This window comes from Morone saxatilis, unplaced genomic scaffold (genome assembly GCF_004916995.1).
Source record: "Morone saxatilis isolate NCDOM2014 unplaced genomic scaffold, NCSU_SB_2.0 Contig18, whole genome shotgun sequence".
Classification (NCBI taxonomy): domain Eukaryota; kingdom Metazoa; phylum Chordata; class Actinopteri; family Moronidae; genus Morone; species Morone saxatilis.
Window position 1 is genome coordinate 9,353,774 of NW_023339740.1, and position 17,530 is coordinate 9,371,303.

General features: G+C 40.9%; 2 protein-coding genes across 2 annotated transcripts in view; one reads left to right on the forward strand and one right to left on the reverse strand.

Moving 5' to 3' along the window:
• Positions 1 to 341: 341 nt before the first annotated feature.
• fam219aa (family with sequence similarity 219 member Aa) lies at positions 342 to 11,549 on the reverse strand. The gene is made up of 6 exons (XM_035662311.1): positions 11,314 to 11,549; positions 7,090 to 7,186; positions 6,372 to 6,465; positions 5,589 to 5,669; positions 4,268 to 4,322; positions 342 to 3,397 (listed from the first exon to the last, which is right to left on the reverse strand). Exons 1-6 carry the CDS (start codon positions 11,371 to 11,373, stop codon positions 3,239 to 3,241), a joined length of 546 nt encoding a protein of 181 aa, XP_035518204.1. The 5' UTR covers positions 11,374 to 11,549; the 3' UTR covers positions 342 to 3,238.
• Positions 11,550 to 11,651: 102 nt separating this feature from the next.
• dnai1.2 (dynein, axonemal, intermediate chain 1, paralog 2) overlaps positions 11,652 to 17,530 on the forward strand; it is a 20,984-nt gene continuing 15,105 nt past the window's right edge. Inside the window, exons 1-16 of the mRNA XM_035662312.1 lie at positions 11,652 to 12,215; positions 12,373 to 12,432; positions 12,600 to 12,698; positions 12,920 to 13,000; positions 13,251 to 13,377; positions 13,643 to 13,698; positions 13,873 to 14,019; positions 14,221 to 14,280; positions 14,403 to 14,531; positions 14,850 to 14,934; positions 15,036 to 15,153; positions 15,279 to 15,322; positions 15,435 to 15,682; positions 15,950 to 16,039; positions 16,328 to 16,415; positions 16,572 to 16,651. Of these exons, the coding sequence (XP_035518205.1) occupies positions 12,174 to 12,215; positions 12,373 to 12,432; positions 12,600 to 12,698; positions 12,920 to 13,000; positions 13,251 to 13,377; positions 13,643 to 13,698; positions 13,873 to 14,019; positions 14,221 to 14,280; positions 14,403 to 14,531; positions 14,850 to 14,934; positions 15,036 to 15,153; positions 15,279 to 15,322; positions 15,435 to 15,682; positions 15,950 to 16,039; positions 16,328 to 16,415; positions 16,572 to 16,651 (1,554 nt within the window). The 5' untranslated portion in view covers positions 11,652 to 12,173. The remainder of the gene's footprint in view (positions 12,216 to 12,372; positions 12,433 to 12,599; positions 12,699 to 12,919; positions 13,001 to 13,250; positions 13,378 to 13,642; positions 13,699 to 13,872; positions 14,020 to 14,220; positions 14,281 to 14,402; positions 14,532 to 14,849; positions 14,935 to 15,035; positions 15,154 to 15,278; positions 15,323 to 15,434; positions 15,683 to 15,949; positions 16,040 to 16,327; positions 16,416 to 16,571; positions 16,652 to 17,530) is intronic.

Genomic DNA, 17,530 nt, shown 5'->3' on the forward strand with positions numbered 1-17,530 from the left:
CAACCCCCCACACTCACTCACTACTCCTTTATCCATCTATCTTTCGATTCCTCCTCCCAATCCTCTCTTTCCTGGCTGCAGTGTTACACTCATTCACTTCAGTAGGCAATCACACATCACCAGCAGAGACTCTGTGTGGGAGGCAGGCAAACTGTTTCATACAGTAGCTATTTGCTTCATCTCCTGCAGGGACAACGGTCTGAAGCAGGCTGTTCAGCTGGTGGACTGGAGCGCTTGAGAACTGAGGCTGCATAGAGACTTCAGTCTATCTCTAACTGAAACGTGGAAAATATTCAAAAAGAAATGAAAAAGGTCAAATTAAAAATGACAGAAACACGTGCCAAACTTCAGATATCTAATATTTATTTTCTGATATGTTGCACTATACACGGAACTTTTAACACTGTTAAAATCTAAATGGAACCAGTTCACAATCATCATAATAAGCATCTGACAAATAAAAAGCATCAGTCTGCATATGAATTATTTCCCATTGTTGAAAAATAAATTAAAAACACACAACTGCAAATAAATAGAACTTCTGTTACAATGCATTACTTTAGACTCCTAGAGTGAGACGACACTGGCCTGAAGTAGTGCACTCAATAGAAGACGACTGCGATGACCTGTGTAAATCTATTAGGATGGTAATGACTGGGAAAAAATCAGCACCACAGTCAATCGCACAGTCAGTCCCTCAGTGTTAATGTTAACAGCTACAAGTCCTACACACACATCAGCTAGTAGCTGCATTAGTGACATATTACCTGACCTACTGTACTTTTTTCTCCTTAATGCAATTCTTTTAAATATCTACACACATGGCACCTTATTTGCAAACAAAATGTAATTTTTTTTAATGCTTATTTACTTTCTGACTCAAATGCTGTAGAAACATTGAGGCTGTAGCAGATATATCAGTCAGTAAGACTCCGTCTTACAGGTAACTATATAGAATTATCATTTAGTTTTAGTTTCTCTCCAAATACGGTACTTTGACCAGAGCACACATATATTCCTATATTCCTTGACCACATATTACACGTATGCTTGCAGATCTGGCACCTCTCAACAAAAAAGAGATGCATTTGCAGTCATACACTGCACACTGCAACCCCTATCAGTGAATTACACAAAATTGCTTTTGATGTTGTCCTATCTGTATGGATTTTCATATAAATGTAAAACGTCTTCAGTTGTAAATGTGCTAACAAAGTCAGCAGAGCATCAGTTTTGAACGACTGAACATGTCCCAAAAACACTGCAATATATCCAGAGAGAAAAGTAAGATTGTTCAGAAGTTCAGAAGCAACTTCACATCCTCGTCTGAAATCTTCTGTACATGAGTCAACAGGATATTCTGAATGGTACCATGAGAGTGTGATCTGTAGTTATACTGAGTCAAGTGTTACTGAAATTTTGACCTCTTTAGACTTTTTCCCTTAACCGTACACCGTGGAAGTAGGTTAAGTTGTGCCAGAACCCCTACTCTGCTTCAGCTGTAGTTAAATTACCATCGTTCCCATAAGCTGGGTTAGATTGTATCTAGGTTTAAAGAATAAATGTTTTTCAGGTGTCATGCTAGCCAAAATATTCACTTTTGCTGTTTTTTGGGAAATCCAGCCTGAACTTTCACCGTCATTTGTTCCAGAGCAGATTCACATGCAGGTGACTTTTTTTTAATCTACTGAACAGTAGTTGATGTCTTTAGAGCGATGTAAACATAAAAATAAACAGTATGCATTCAGTACTTCCTAACAGCAAGGACTACTTCCATTTCAACATCATGGAAAACATCCATTGGCGTAAAGCAGTGACAATACACAGCGGTGTCCGGTGCTACATATACAGTTCGCGTCCCCAAATCAGACAAATTGGTTATATTAAAATTCAGGGGGAATATGCAACTATACAAAACAAATACACTTACAACAAAACTTTAAAGACAGGAAAGGATTTTAGACTTCCCTTGATTTCAAAAAAAGAAAAATCCCATTTAATTTCCATCCAGGCGATATGGAATCACTTTATAGACATTCTTCAGAACCTACAACAGCTGCATGACCAAAATTGCACAACATTTCTATGTATTTGCACGTATTCTAAGCCTTTCATCAGTTCATTTATTCCCTAAAGTATATGAATTATTTTGAAACCACATTCAAATGTGGTGACTGCCTTTCGTGATTCTCTTTAAACATAAACTCATGTCAGAGCTATCATGGACAAACACAAAAGGAAGCACCCACTAACTCATGAGCTGTTCTGCCATTAGTTCTAACAACTGTTTCTCTATATCTACTGATATTACAGTGGGTGAACCTAAGTATTACTAACTTTATGTTTTTAAAAGCACGCCTCACATAATGCCTCACCAGCACAAGGATGTGTTTATGGGGTGAACAAAAACTGATAAACTTATCTGCACAGACTGCTCATTAGAACACAGTGTTAACAGGCAACATGCGAAACTATTTGTTTTCAGCTTCTTTTAACTGAATGTGAAACAATTAAGTATTACAACCCTTGTGTAACAGACAAACCTTTAAAATAAATATCTGGACTTGATATCTTAGTATAAGCATTAGTGTTTTATCAACAGCTTGATAGTTTAGCACTACGCTCCTGGACCTATTGAGACACACGCACATCTTTTTCATGTTTTGACACGTATACACAGGAAGACGAAGCAGACTGGCTGAAAGAAATGAGAAAGAGAGAAAACAATGGCGACTATGAAACTTCCCATCTCTTCTTGTCAATCAATGATGATACAACAGCTGAAGAAGTGGATTCCATGGATGGCGCGGCTGTCACAGTAATGTCACCATTTCAGGCATTTCGGTCGAATAGTTCCCGTTTCTGTTCTTCCACGACATCGCACAATCATTCACGGTCCTTGTAAACTAAAGTATCCACAAGCGCGAGATGGAGGTCGAACGAAGGACAAGCAAAAGTAACATGGTTACCTAAGAGGTAATGTTTCTGCCATGAGTCGAGTCCTGGCTTAACCAACAATGCAGAAGAAAGATGCACAGATCCTACCATAGGAGGAACATGCACATATACTGTACACATTGACTCTTTTGTCTTCCTATGATTTTAGCATTTATAAACCCTTGTTTTCCCTTTGTGCCATTGCCAGCTGAGAGTTTTTCCTCCTTGCTGCCACTCTGGTCAGTAGTTGGCCTCAGTGCAGGTGGCAGGCAGGAGATTTTTGGGTTGGGTCGGGGTGGTGCTACTGGATTTGACAGGCTGTGGAGGGAGCAGCCTGGCAGCACATGCAGGTAGGGTTGACTGCTTTAGGGGGGATCAGATCCAGGTCCTCGTCATCTGGGATCTCATCGAGCCGGTACCCGTCCTTAAGGAGCTGGATGTTCAGGTCCTGGTTGATCTGCTGTAGAAGCAAAAGGGAGGAGATACAGTATCAGCCGAGCTGCAGGTCAATTTCGACAATTCCTCAAAGGTCCAGTGTGGAACATTGAGGAGGGTCTATTGGTAGAAAATGAAATATAAAATTCATAACTTTGTTTTCATAAGTGTATAATCATCTGGATATAGGAATTGTTATGTTATTGTTACCTTAGAATGAGACGTTAATATCTACGCCATATTTCTACAGTAGCCCAGAAGGGACAAACCAAACACTGGCTGTAGACAAAGGCAGTCAACTATTTTGCGTGTTTCATGATCACCATAATTTCTCCTTGCTTGCCGTGCTTGGAAGGCGAGGGTGAAGCGAGCAAGTTGCAATCTGCAACTACACTTCTAGATGCCACTAAAGTGAAGCGAGCAAGTTGCAATCTGCAACTACACCACTAGATGCCACTAAATCCTACACACTGGACCTTGAAGGTAGGAACGACCTTGGTAGTTAAATCAGTTTCTATGTTGATTCTAAAAAAAATATCAGGATAGATGTTAAAGAGCATGGCAATCCAAATTAATAATTTTTTGCAGTGACAGAAGGCAGCAACATAAGAGTATGATGAGATCACCAGTAGAAATGGTGTGAGGCAAGAAGCAGAAACAAACTCTAAGAGGAAGAAATGAACAGGAATTTGGATGAAAATTATGGACAAACAATTACATATGTCTGTGACTATGAAGGCTCGGAGGAGCCAGTATACATTGCTTTCAATGGGTGCACATATACCTGGTGTGGATGGTGACAATGGGGTGATCAGGTGATGTTTGTGGATTCACCAAATGACGCTGTGAAACTGTATAATGTGTGTATAGATACCTGGTCCCTCAGACATCTCACCTCGGCTGAGGAGTATCCTGATGAGGAGTATCTGGACATGTCGAAGTCATCATCACTGCAAGACAGGAGACATCAGCTGTCACACACAACCTTCTCAAAAGGGGAGGGTTCAAATAATAGTAACAGATGGCAAAATGGTATTTGGGTGTTTAAAAGGGGTGGTATAGAGATTGAGTATGGCTGGGAAACTGTAAGAAACGGTCAAAACTGAAGTAGCAGAGGTTGAGATATCCTGACTTTTAAATCACAGTATAGGGTCAAACCTTAAAAAATGTTGTATCCTACATTTCCCATAATGCAACTCTGTAAGGTCTTTCATTCTACGCTTCCTAGTAAATATCCAAGTCCTTTAAACTCTATGGTCTCTCTATGGACTTTGTTTTAAATCTATCTGTGTTATTTAAGGTTTATTTAGTCTCCAAATAACCCTGATGACGTCATCAGGGGATGAGTAGTACTCCTCATGCCTGTTTTAAAACTGCTACTATTGGTTCACAGTTGCATCTCTTATTTGAACTGTCCGAAAGGATTATTCATAAACATAAAGTATTTACATTTCCAAGACTCTGATTTCACATTTTAGAGACAACCTGCTGCAGTCGCTTGAGTCCTATGGAAATGATTGGCTTTAATAATGAGGCTGAACAGCTTTGCTGTAGCACAAGTTACGACAGACAGAACACTAACAGACCATTTGCTCCAAGGAGTAGCAATATCATGCTAATGCAGACAACAGGCTTTTTCCACCCAAATGAGTAATCTGCCTTTCATACACTGTACACAAATAAAACAGAGCAACACTGTGCAATGGCTGTGCACGTGAATCCAAGATGTAGACAATAAACAAATGGTTTCCTGTGTGGCTGCGAGACATTAAGCTTGATGATGTGTATGATGCAATACATGATATAATCTTGGTTGGCTGTCCAGAGCGCTCATTTCACATTAGAGTGCTTGCCTCCCGCACGGAGGGCACAAAGGGTGGGACTCATCTGTGTCAAATACAAACCTGCTGGTGCAGGGTGGAAGCGAGCACTCCCTCTGAGCCGCTTTTCCCTGTCCAAATCCTCACCCCGCTATGCTCTAATCCTGCGCCCTGGGAGAGGCTTTGCCCCTTTTTAGGATCCCTTCTGTTAGGAACTCTCTCAAGTTGCTCTATGGATTAATGTGCCATCATGACATAGAGAGACCTACAGAACTAACAAGTTAGCCATTTTTCCTTTTAGGTAAGCCTGAAAAGTTTGTCCTTCTGGCTGTGTCATATTTTAGTTTAGTATTTTAGTACAGAACTTGATATGAAGAGACAAAATAATGTACATACCTGTCAGTGTCCAGTGCTACCAGGGGCTTCTCATCTGGGCTCTGGTCTAAAGAGGAGTAGCCTTTGTTTGGCACCACCAACCTGAAGATGAGCGTAAAAATAAAAAGACAGTACCCACAGACACACAGAAGACAAAAGTTGAAAAAAAGCATTAAACACACAACAAAAGTCAATTTTCACTTGGTACAATGCATTCTTACTGAAACACCCATAAGAATACTTCCAAACATTTCAAATCATGGACAGAGTGTTGTAAGCTTTTACAAAAAACATGATAATTGTCTTGCGTATGGTGCTTTCCTTACAGGCCACAAAGGAACAAAAATAGGGGCTAATCTGTAGCGTTCAGACTGCAGGCGTTCCTAGATTATCTTTCCCCCTCAGAGACTCGGGGTCCAGACCAGTCGGCAGTCTTTCTTATATTTCCACTAATCCGCCAGGGAGTGGGATTAGACAGATGAGCCAGTTGTCAATACTGTGGGTTGTACTGGGTTTATGCTCAGTGCTTCTGACTCTCTCATCACCACCATTCAGTCACCAAATCATCCAATTCCCCCTTCTCTAAAAAGCCGTGCTGTTGTTTGTTTGGTTTTAACATTAGGAAGTCTGATGGCGTCCTTGGCAGGCTGGCAGCAAATAACACATTCAGTAGCAGGCCGACATTGAATGTAGAGTGGAGGATAAAAGAACATATCGCTCAAAATGCTAATTGATGCGAAGTGTAACATTTGTGGTTGAGTTGGTCTACATAACGGAGAAACAAACGGCAGTGGAAGCTGTTACCTTGTCCTGGCATTCTTCTTGGGTTGTTGATTGACAGGACTTCCCACAGTGCCATTCTTCACTGATCCCTTCCTGGCAAGGTCCCTCTGTTTCTCTGGAAAACCACAGGATGTGAGGTCATCAGTAAACACATCAATAAACCTCAACTTCATGACCATCAGTTGTAGATTTAGATTTATTCATTTTTATTTCTTGACAAAAGTAACCAAATATGTTTAAAACATACAACACATTTAGTTATCTTATTTGCTATGTTTGCTACTCAGTACACAGCCTATATAGCCAGCACAAGTAACTACCAGTGAATATGACCTCTGCCAGTGATGGTGGTTGGTTATTTTTGTGTTGTTGCAGCATTTAGTCGATGAGTCTTCATTAACACATAAGTGTAAGGATAAATGAAAATATGTTGTTTTCTTACAATATTGTTACAATATTGAATTGTAGCACTGAATGCTAATCTCTTTCAGAAATATCCTGACAGTGAAGATATATCACAATGCTTGGGAATATGATGTATGACCTTGTATGGTGGAGTTTAGCAAACATGCACACTGTGGTAGCCTATGGCAGGTGGGCAGAGACACATTACTGTCATGTGTTAAATGCTTTTATATGCATTCTGCAGGGGCTTCCCATTATTTGCAACGGCTTACTGTTAAACCTACATGTGTGGTGTCATATCATGTATCGATTTGCAGTGTGTTGGCTGTGATACCTATTTGGACTTGCAGTGGTGAGGGCTTGTAGTTCATAGCCACAGTCTCTCCCTTGGTGTCAGGGTCCGCCTCTGAGGTAGAGGATGCTGCTGGGTCCTAGGGGGAAAAAAAGGCACAGTACAGAAGATATTAGCTTTGATGCTACACTAATAATGTCATATAACTAACTTTAGTCCAGTCTATCTCATGTATATATCCTAGGGTCCTGTCTCTTCACAGACCCGTATAATCCTTGTTGTGTCACTGCTGCAGTGTTTGCTAATTCAGTATCTGACAGGGATAAAACTTGGACCAAAGCTGTTTTCTAGTTAAGATAATTCCAATCAACTTGTGCTATACTTCTACTGGGCACCTGCAATTGAACACAGTCCTAAGGGCATAATCAACTCAGTACTGAGAGCGGCCCACTGATTTATCACCAGGCTAACACAGCCTGGAAAATCAGCTCTTTTTTAGAACCTGCTTGTGTCCAGAACCCTGGCGAGATTTCCCAAGCCTATGTGCCACTATAGCTGCCTGGTCTGCAGCATCAATAGGCTTCAGTGTTCTGTCTACATCGCTGGCTCTGTCTCTTTTATGTGTGAGCAGTGACGGCATGGGGAGGAGGCCGTGGGAGAACAGAGGGGGTTGCTGTTGGAGCCACGGTTTCCCCCAGATTGAGAGAGGGGAGCTAGGGTGCGCTTGGCCTGCTCTGCTGACAGAGCTCCACATTATGTTGATCCTACAGGCCTCCCCTTGTTGCACTCTGAGGGATTCCACCAGCCACATGGACGAAGGCTACCAGGCATTTGGCATTCAATATCTCTGTATTCTCTCCAGAGAAATGGCTGCTATATTTAAAAGCAAGTAAACAACTGGAGCCGAAACATAGAACTTTACCATTAAAGTTGAAAATTCATATAGGCCACTGCTTTATACTGAGATACATGATGCTACTTAATATATAATTATCTTTTAATAGTGTAAAATAAAATCTCTAATCAAAGTGTTATCTTAAAGGCACTTATGAGGGCGAGGCTTGTTTATACTTCATAAAACCTTAATGAAAAAATTAAAAAAGAACTGTAGTGCTTTTGAAGATTGCGTGAAGGGATTACAAAATAAATAGGTCTAGACACAGATATGCCTGAATCTATCCAATCAAAACCTTTTCATGGTATTATTGTGAAATACTATAAGAATTTAGGCCAATTCCATGAAACCAATAAAGCTTATCCAATCTCACAGGGCCTTATGAAAAATTCATGAGTATTCACTGCAGGGACAGTGAGAAGCTTATTTTGCATATCGATTTTCATGTAACACATTTAAAAACAAGCTGCCAACAACACAATCTGGCAAAACAGACCTGTAATGGCTAGTTAATTAAATTCAGAGTGAGAAGTTACATTTTTGTCATCAAACCAAAAGGCTAACTCTGTAGCTTTTAAATGTTTCTCAGGAGCCAACCACAGCAATGCGTCTATTATTGTGAAAGAACAGTAACCTCCTTCTATTTCCCCACTTCTCAACAAGAAGTAGTGATAAACAACGGGCTGATGTTGTTGGTTTTTGAAAGCCGTCGGTCCAATACGGCCAAAAACATCTTCGATGGATACAGTAGTCTCAATCTCATCTGGTGATGGAGCATTGTTCAGTTAGCTGGAATAATTAATGAGAGCTGCAACGGGGAATACATTATGCACACCGGTAGGAGCGATGAAAGCACAGTGTACAGATGAGGTATTCCCGCTGTAACAAGCACAAACATGAGCTCTTTCTGTTCTGTGACAGGCCCTTCCCTTGTATCATTGAGCTTCCCTGTCTTTTTTTTTTCCCCATTCTTGTTTTTCACACTTTCCCTTCACCACATAAAGATACTGTGATGAGGTTGGGTCATATTGTCTGTCAAATAAATCCCTTTGAACGTTTTCAGCACAACTGGCAGTGAATAATGAAAGAGATTTGGTATTAAGCTGTCTGTGGAAGAATCCACTGCCACTTCTGGCACATAAAGACAGCGCAATTACAGATAGCAAGAAGCGGGTAGCGCACAAATAAAACCCCTCTAAAAATATAACACATAACACAATATCAAAGTTTATAGATAAAATGTATAAAGTTTGGCCAAAAGAAATGCTACCGAAAGTTCTCAAACCTAAATAATGTTAAAATAAGTCCTTATATGCATATGGTATATCGTTATTATACATATACGTGTAGCATATATATACCTTACTTTGATGAACCGTCAGTCACAACAGTTTGCTGAAGTGGGCCAAAGTCAGCTAGACCATTTAAAACATACATTAAGAGCCGGGGTGCTGACAGACACTAACAAATGATGAAGACCGGACCTATGACATCTCTAGGGGTGACACATTGATTTTTGTGTATTAAAAGTAAAACAGGGCCAGTAGCCCTGACCTTCAGCATGCTCTCACACACCTACACACACTCATGGTCTCACACACACAAACAAATGTGTACGCACACACACATATAAATGAAATGACCTCTTAGTTTCATCAGCCTGTCCTCCTTTAGTGCCTCTGATGATGAAGAGCCACAAGGTTGCTGACACAGCACAGGCAACAAGCGATTGGTAGGATTATACATCACGGTCTCCCACTGGCCAATGGAAGTGTAGACTGATACATCAGGTGACCATTAAAACAGTTGCATGCTATCCTTATGACAACTGGGCTGTACTGCAGTCCCAGTGTGTTGCAAGGTAATCTTCCATATAATAAGATTTAGCCTACAGTAATCATTCTCAAATGCCCCTGTGCCAGCTTGAAAGGGGTAATTATTGGTACACCATGCTTAATTCAAAAGACAGATTTTGATGAGTGGTTCATTGAAAATAATATTCATTTTACATTCACACTGATAACAGACAATAACACTGATTCACTCTAAATTCCATATAAAGCTGTGTGAAATTCAAGGAGGCAGGTGCCAGGCGCATTCATGCAGTTTATGAATCACAATGAAGTTATTAGCATTAAAATGCACAGCCATGTGTGCCACAGCAAGCTGTGATCCTGACACAATCAAATGTAAGGTGAGGGACTGTTTGAGAGGCTGGAGCTGCAAAAGACAGCATTTAAAGAGACCCACAGTGTTGTCTGACTCTGGTATGATAATTACGGGACGTGATGAAGAATAAACTATACGTTTTCAAGAGTTTCAGGCACAGAAGCTGACTACAGACACACTGCAGCCACAACCGATCGAATATCTCTGATATTGGATTAAAATGTGCAGAAATCTCGCTGGATGAAACATGAGAGCATATTCATCAAACCTTCAGAGGGAGAGGCACTCGCTGCTGCACAAAAAGGAGACTTTCTGTACCAGAGAAAGTATGTTCTTTCTGTGATTTCTGCTGGAATTTAGCCTCAGGGGTGGTATGCCTGGGAAAGCACGGCTACGATAATGAACAGTAGAACTTGGAGTTCTGCTTTTGCCTAAACCCCCAAAGGCAAAACAAAAAAAAATAGGAACAGCTGGTTGAGGCTGCTTTGTTTGAAGTGTGGAGAAAAAGGCCCAGCCTATCAGAATTATCTCTGGTATAACAACATAGGAAATGCAAGGCAGTAGATCAGTTCATTATCTGTGGTCAGGACTTATCACTTCAGATCGTGTGCAGGTCGGGCCTATATCACACTGGTATTCAGACACTGGGACTATTCTCTCACTGTAGGCCTGCTCGGGCTGATCCATCGGCAGGGTCGCAGTCCGCAGTACGGGTCCGGACAGAGCTCTTATTCAGGCGATCATCTGGGATCTCAGCTCACACAGACCCAAATAACACGTCACCAAATGACGAAATGTGAAAACGGTGGGCTGTGTCATCTACTGATGTAAACAGGCGCATACTGACGTGGATTTGAGAAAAAAAAAAAAAAACCTGGATTGTAGTCAAGTGCGCAGTTGAATTACTACGACAGAATAAAGTGAGTGGTTATGTATTTATTAGTTAAGTCTTACCATTCGTACGTGCATTATTAATGTACGTACAAAGGGCAGATATAGCGGCAGCCGCTGTCCTTTCATCCATACACTACCAGTGTAACACCCATCCATACAGCTGTACACTGCTCTCGGTTGGCTCTCACACGCAGATTATGTGACACAGCTGTCACGATACACCGCACGAGAGACACATGAATATTGTCGATTGTATTCAATGGAATTATTTTACATTAAGATGTGTTTATTTGTCTGTCCTCGCTTACCAAAGGCTGTGTCTCTCCGTTGACTGGAGGTACTTGGAACCGGTCGATTTCTTCCATCATTTTGGCAAAGCGTTACAGAAACGGTACAGCCGTCCACATAAACGGTGAATGTGTCTAACTATCCCGGTTAATGATGCTCGGTAGTCGGGGACCTTCGTTTTTCAGCATGATAGCAGCTCGTTTTCCTCCATCCTGACAGAGGTGACTCGACAGCAAAACAGCAGCACCGCCCCACTTCCGGGTCTGTAGAGTATTCATGACAGGTCTGTCCAATCACAGACGAGATAGCAAATGCATACATTGACGATTTATTTAACTAAATACGGAGACATTTATACAGTCCGTACCTGTGTAAATACTGCGTGTTGTTTCAGGAGAAAACAAATAAACAAATACCCATTCGTCTTCAGAGTAATGCAACTTAACGTAACGTTTTCCACTCTATCTTAGTCTTAGTCAAAAACATTGGACAACCTTTTTAAAGAACAAACGCTGATTTAGAAGTGAACATCTGCGACCTGCGGCCTTCAGAAGATATACAATGTTCTCAGGAGCTGATACAACTAATGCAGAAGTGGAAAGGGGCTTTAATCTGGAGAACCCACAGTGTGAGCTCCGTGTGGTGGGAACTATCTTGACTTCATCGGGATCTCTTCCCTCTTCAGTGACCAACCGAGACGGCTGGTTGCCCTGACAACGTATAAACAGCAGCAGACAGCCGTTACCTACCGTTACCTACCGTTACTAGTCTTCTTTTGCTTTTAACGGTTTCTCCTTTACTTGTTGAAGTGCTGCTATGTTTTGAAAAGGTTAAATAGCTAAATCGTTTGTCAAGTAAGTTGAACCCGACTCTTATCGCGATGCCTGTTTCTAACAACAACGTCGCAGCATCTGTGAGAAAGGTAAACGGCAGCTTACTTTAGCGTTAACTAGCTAAGTTAGATGGCAAAGTGAAAATGCAACTGCATAAAATAAAAGCAGAAGAGTTCACTTTGAGTGATGTTAAACTGGCAGTGTTTGAACTAACTTAATAGTTGGTTTTCATTTGTTTTCACACAGGGCTCAATTGTTCAGAAGGCCCCTGGTGCGAAGTCAAACAAAACTGCAAGTAAGAAAAAGGTGGGTCCACTTCCAACTCAATAAAATAAAATGAAATCCACAAAAATAGTTCAGGATTTTGGCATCAGGCAGCAGGAGGAACAATTAAGAGAAACACATGTGCTTTTACAACGTGATGTAATTTTTAACTTAACCAAGATATAAATCTCTTGTGTCTGTAACTGCAGGATGAGGAAGAGGGTGTGGACACAGGTGATGGATGGGATGAGTGGTCTCATGGGAAAGGGCTTACTAAGCCTCCAGATCAGCTGGAGCTCACTGAGGATGTAAGTGGAAGGGGATCTTCATTTCTCAAGTATAACACATCCAGATGGGCTGAGGCGATTGACTCAGACTTTGCTGATGTTGCTTAATTCTTTTCTCCGACTAGAATGATGCATTGGCATCTTTTGGTTATTGTTTTCTAATTAATGCCTCTGCCAAATTAGTTAGGCATTCATAACCTGTGCTGGTATGCACTCTGCTATATCTGTAATGATATTATTAGGAGCTGAAGACAGAACTCACAAGGATCCTGACTGCAAACAACCCACATGCACCACAAAATATTGTCCGCTACAGCTTCAAGGTAAGAAAGTTACATCCAAGTTTAAGACTTTACATCACTTAATGCCTTTGCTGTGATACTGAAGCAACCTCATACTGAAGATTATCAGATGTTCTTGCGTCACATTTAAAAGATGATAACAAATGATCCTGTGCTTTTGTGTTTCAAAAATGTTTGATACCATGTAAGTAGTTCAGTAATATACCTTTTCTCCTAACCACAGTCCAGTCTGCTCGCTCGTCCTCACGTCATTGCTTCTTGTGTTTTCCAGGAACGTTCCTACAAGCCTACCAGTGTAGTGGATCAGATGGCTGTTCACTTTGTGTTGGATGGCAGCCTCCTGCATCAAGACTCTGATGAGGCTCGTAGACTGAGGGCCAAGGAGGGTCTCCCTGAGGGTAGTTACTGAAACCTGCTGCAGTGTTATTCTGTGTTATCACAGTGACACTTGTTAGATATTCAAGGCTAATAAGTCATTCCTGTCCATATGTTCCATGGTGTGTTTTTATAGCATATAGTGTTGTTGTTTTTTCTAGTGTAGTTCATACTAGGTGCCACATGGTGTCACTTTCAACATGTGCCATAAAATCCATGTCTACTTGTAAAAAATGTGGCGATTTTCTACACAGTCCAATTATGATTTAACATTTGGAAAATTTCCAGAGACTGCAACAGTCGACACTGGAACAGAACCTGATGAGGAGAAACCAGAAACTCCGGTAAAAACATGTTTGGTTGAACTAAAATCAAAGCACTGGTGTTTGTTGGACAGTATATTCCATATTGGACAATATATGTCTTCTTTATCAATTCATTCAATTCATCATTTCCTCACAAGGTCAATAATCAAGAATGTGACTTGAGCTACACTTCCCCATGTTGGTTTTCCACAGGCAACACCTGTAGAGGATGGAGGGGAAGCGGGAGAAGAGGACAGACCAGACAGTGTTGCCTCCAAAACTGACAAGAAGGAGCCAAAGATTACTAACCAGTTCAACTTCAGTGAGAGGGCCTCCCAGACCCTCAATAACCCACTGAGGGTACGAAGAAGGATAGCCTCCTGCTATATCTTATCATAGCTCACATCTTTTACATACAGTAGTATTTGAGATGACTCACATTTAAAAAGGGAAAATGTTAAATATTGGAGTGTATGAAAAATATATTATTGATTTGTGTATAATGAAATACTCATAGCCTGCCTCAAGAGTTTCAGTGGAGTCACTCGTATTTTCCTGTAGGAAAGAAGCTGCCAGACTGAACCTCCTCCACGCAGCATCTTCTCTGCCACTGCAAATCAGGTACTGAGTTGCCTGACATGTTTGAAAGAGATGTTTAGGCCAGGCTTGTTTTCACACAGTAGAGCATCGGTGAATGTACACTCTCACATGGGCTGACTGTAATAACTCTATTCTATTTGCAGTGGGAGATTTATGATGCGTACGTCGAGGAGCTGCAGAAACAAGAAAAGAGTAAAGAGAAGCAAAAAGCTGTACCATCAAAGAAAGATAACGACATAAGCAAGAAGAAGATGATGCTGACGGAGACTCAGGTAAATTGAGTGCTCACCAATATTCCTGCCTAAATATAACGTGTGTGTATTTTCATCTTAGCACTGTTACATCTGATATTGGTGTTGCCATACATTACCACTTAATACATTGTTAATGGCTGTCGAATCATATTATCGCCATAGTGTTGCATCTTCAAAGCTAACAGTATGACTACCCAGGATTTGTCATAATGCTTTTACCGTCATACTCACGTTGTTCTGTCCATGATCACTTAATGAGGAAGGGAAATTAAAATCATCATTTACCAGTATGTTATTGCAGTTTCCATCCAAAATGATGTCATGTTTCCGTTATAGAGCGATGACATCGGCAAAGTGGACAAGGCGTCCAAGATCTTTGAACGAATGGTCAATCAGAATATATTTGATGACATAGCACAAGGTATGTTCCAGTAAATATTTGACACAATATTAAACTACAATCCCACTAGACATTCACTTTCTCTTTTCTTCTTGCCATGCCCTCCTTTCATGGCCTTTCAGATTTCAAATACTTTGAGGATGCGTCTGATGAGTTCAGAGAACAGGAGGGCACCCTTCTCCCTTTGTGGAAGTTCCAGTATGATAAAGCTAAAAGACTGTCTGTCACTGCCCTCTGCTGGTAGGTCTGCTAGGTGGAAATATGTTGCTGCAACAGTCACATTATCTCGTGTTTTTCAATTTTGTGTACCCCTTCTGTTGTTACAAGAAGGGAGGATGACTGATTGATACACCTGTCCTCAACAGGAATAAGAAATATCAGGACCTTTTTGCTGTGGGAATGGGATCATGTAAGTACACAGGATAAGACTGAGGATTGATAAGTGAGCACTTACCTTAAGATTTATGAAACTATTTTAAATTTGGTGTTTGACCTGATCTTTTTTGCATCCTTCCCTCCAGACGACTTCAGTAAACAGGGGCGTGGCATGCTTGTCTTCTACTCTCTGAAGAACTCTGCCTTTCCAGAGTACATCTACCCCACTAGTTCTGGCATCCTGTGCCTCGACATCCATGAGCAGCATTCCTACCTGGTGGCGGTCGGCTTCTATGACGGCTGTGTGGCTGTCTACAACTTGAAGGAGGAGGGTGTGGAACCTGTGTATAAGAGTACAGCTAAGACCGGCAAGCACACTGACCCCGTCTGGCAGGTGAGAGAAGGGGACTATTGTAGAGGTAACTGGGACTTCAGGGTGGGTTTCTAGTTCCAGTGACTGTGACTCCACTCTTGCGCTAATACTTTGTGCCAAGTGTTGCCATGTAGGAACTATTCAAACCCGTTAGTTGGGACTGTAAGTGGACTAATAAACCCTCTAACACCAAGCATGCAGTGATGCAGAGTTATGATAATCCCTTAACCTAACAGAGAATCCCATCTGCTGGAGAGTAAAGGAAATGTCACATAATGTCTTATTCAGGTTCACTGGCAGAATGACGACATGGACAACAACCACAATTTCTATTCTGTATCATCTGACGGCCGAGTTGTGTCCTGGACACTTGTCAAGGTTAGCCAAGAAAATATATTTATTTACATACTATATATTCTGTCTTTAACATGCACTCTTATATGGTAGCATTAACAGTGCTTTTCTCTCTTTTCATGTTATTTTAGTAAATGCAAATATAATTCATCTTTTGAGATGCTAATAACTTGCTTTGTGTGTGTGTGTGGATAAGTGTATCTGTGTGTTTGTTTATATTTCCAATTGTTTATGAGGTTGTCTTCATTTGAATGTGTTTATAGCTATAATTTGCATATATTACTGCATCACAGTGTGTTTGCATGCTTGCAGAATGAGCTGGTGTTTACAGACATTATCAGGCTGTCACTGAATGGTGCTGTCTCTGAGGGGCCAGAAGGTGCACAGCAGCCCAGCATCGGTAAGGTCTCTAAGTTACTCTGCATGTCATCTTGTGCATGTATGTATTTCATTTCTAAACTGCTGTTACTCATGCATAGTACTGCTTTTAAATATTATCTGATATCAGATCAGATTTGCGTGTTGAATTTAAGTGCTTGGTGCCTCTTGTCTACAGCCTGTGGAACATCATTTGACTTCCATAAACAGATCGACTACCTCTTCCTAGTTGGCACAGAGGAGGGGAAAATACACAAGGTATGTGTCAGGGATTCCACTATGCTGGTTTTGGCTGGATGACATTGGCCACTTGTACAGTTACATTAAGCATCTTGTTGACGTTGCTCACTTAGGCAGTTTGATGTCTAGTGGGGAAGGAAATCACAGCATAACAATAACAATAATAACAAGGTACTACATATTGGCCACAGTACTGATTATATGATATGGATAAGTCTATGATACATAATAAATTGCAGGACAATCATCTATCATCTAAAAACATAACCTTGTAAAATGGCAAAATAGTTTCTAAAAACCATGAATTAATAAGGTAGCGTATTATTCACTTCATTTACTGCATTTCAAGCACTCAGGCATCCATGGTTATTAAATAATTTCAGTAGAGACTTGGCACTTGCTTGAGATAATCCTGTACTGAGACAGATGTGTCCTTGTTCCATACTAGGTATGCACTACAGTATGCAGTAGTGTTGAAAGTGCACTGTATTCACAGGTAGTATGTATCAAATGAATTCATTTTTCAGTCCATTGACCACACGTGTCTTAATTAGCTGTCCTCCTCATTCCCTTTGTTTGAATCCACAGTCAGTATATAGTTATTTGGTAGTAATTTCCAACTATTATATTAATTGTAATTTGATGTTTTAGTTTGTCCTGGTTGACAGTGCCGTAGAAATCGACCCCAAAACAGAACCAGGGTCAAATAAACAGCAATACTTGTTGTCAGTGTATACGTTATGCATCACAACAGAGGTTGTGCATATGAATGACCACTAACAAAGGTGCTAGACAAAAGAAGACAGAAACAGCCCATCTGGAGATTTGAACACATTGCCAGTTATCAGTGAACAGTGAAATCTGGTAAAAGTTGGATGAACAGTCCTCTGGGAGCCC

What these genes read in the sequence shown, in the direction of transcription:
- fam219aa (XM_035662311.1), bottom strand. Translation starts at nt 11,373, where the DNA reads ATGATGGAAGAAATCGACCGGTTCCAAGTACCTCCAGTCAACGGAGAG. An exon ending in AAGAAGAATGCCAGGACAAG is followed by an intron (nt 5,670 to 6,371) that starts GTAACAGCTTCC and finishes GCTCATCTTCAG; the next exon opens with GTTGGTGGTGCCAAACAAAG. An exon ending in GTAGCACTGGACACTGACAG is followed by an intron (nt 4,323 to 5,588) that starts GTATGTACATTA and finishes CCTGTCTTGCAG; the next exon opens with TGATGATGACTTCGACATGT.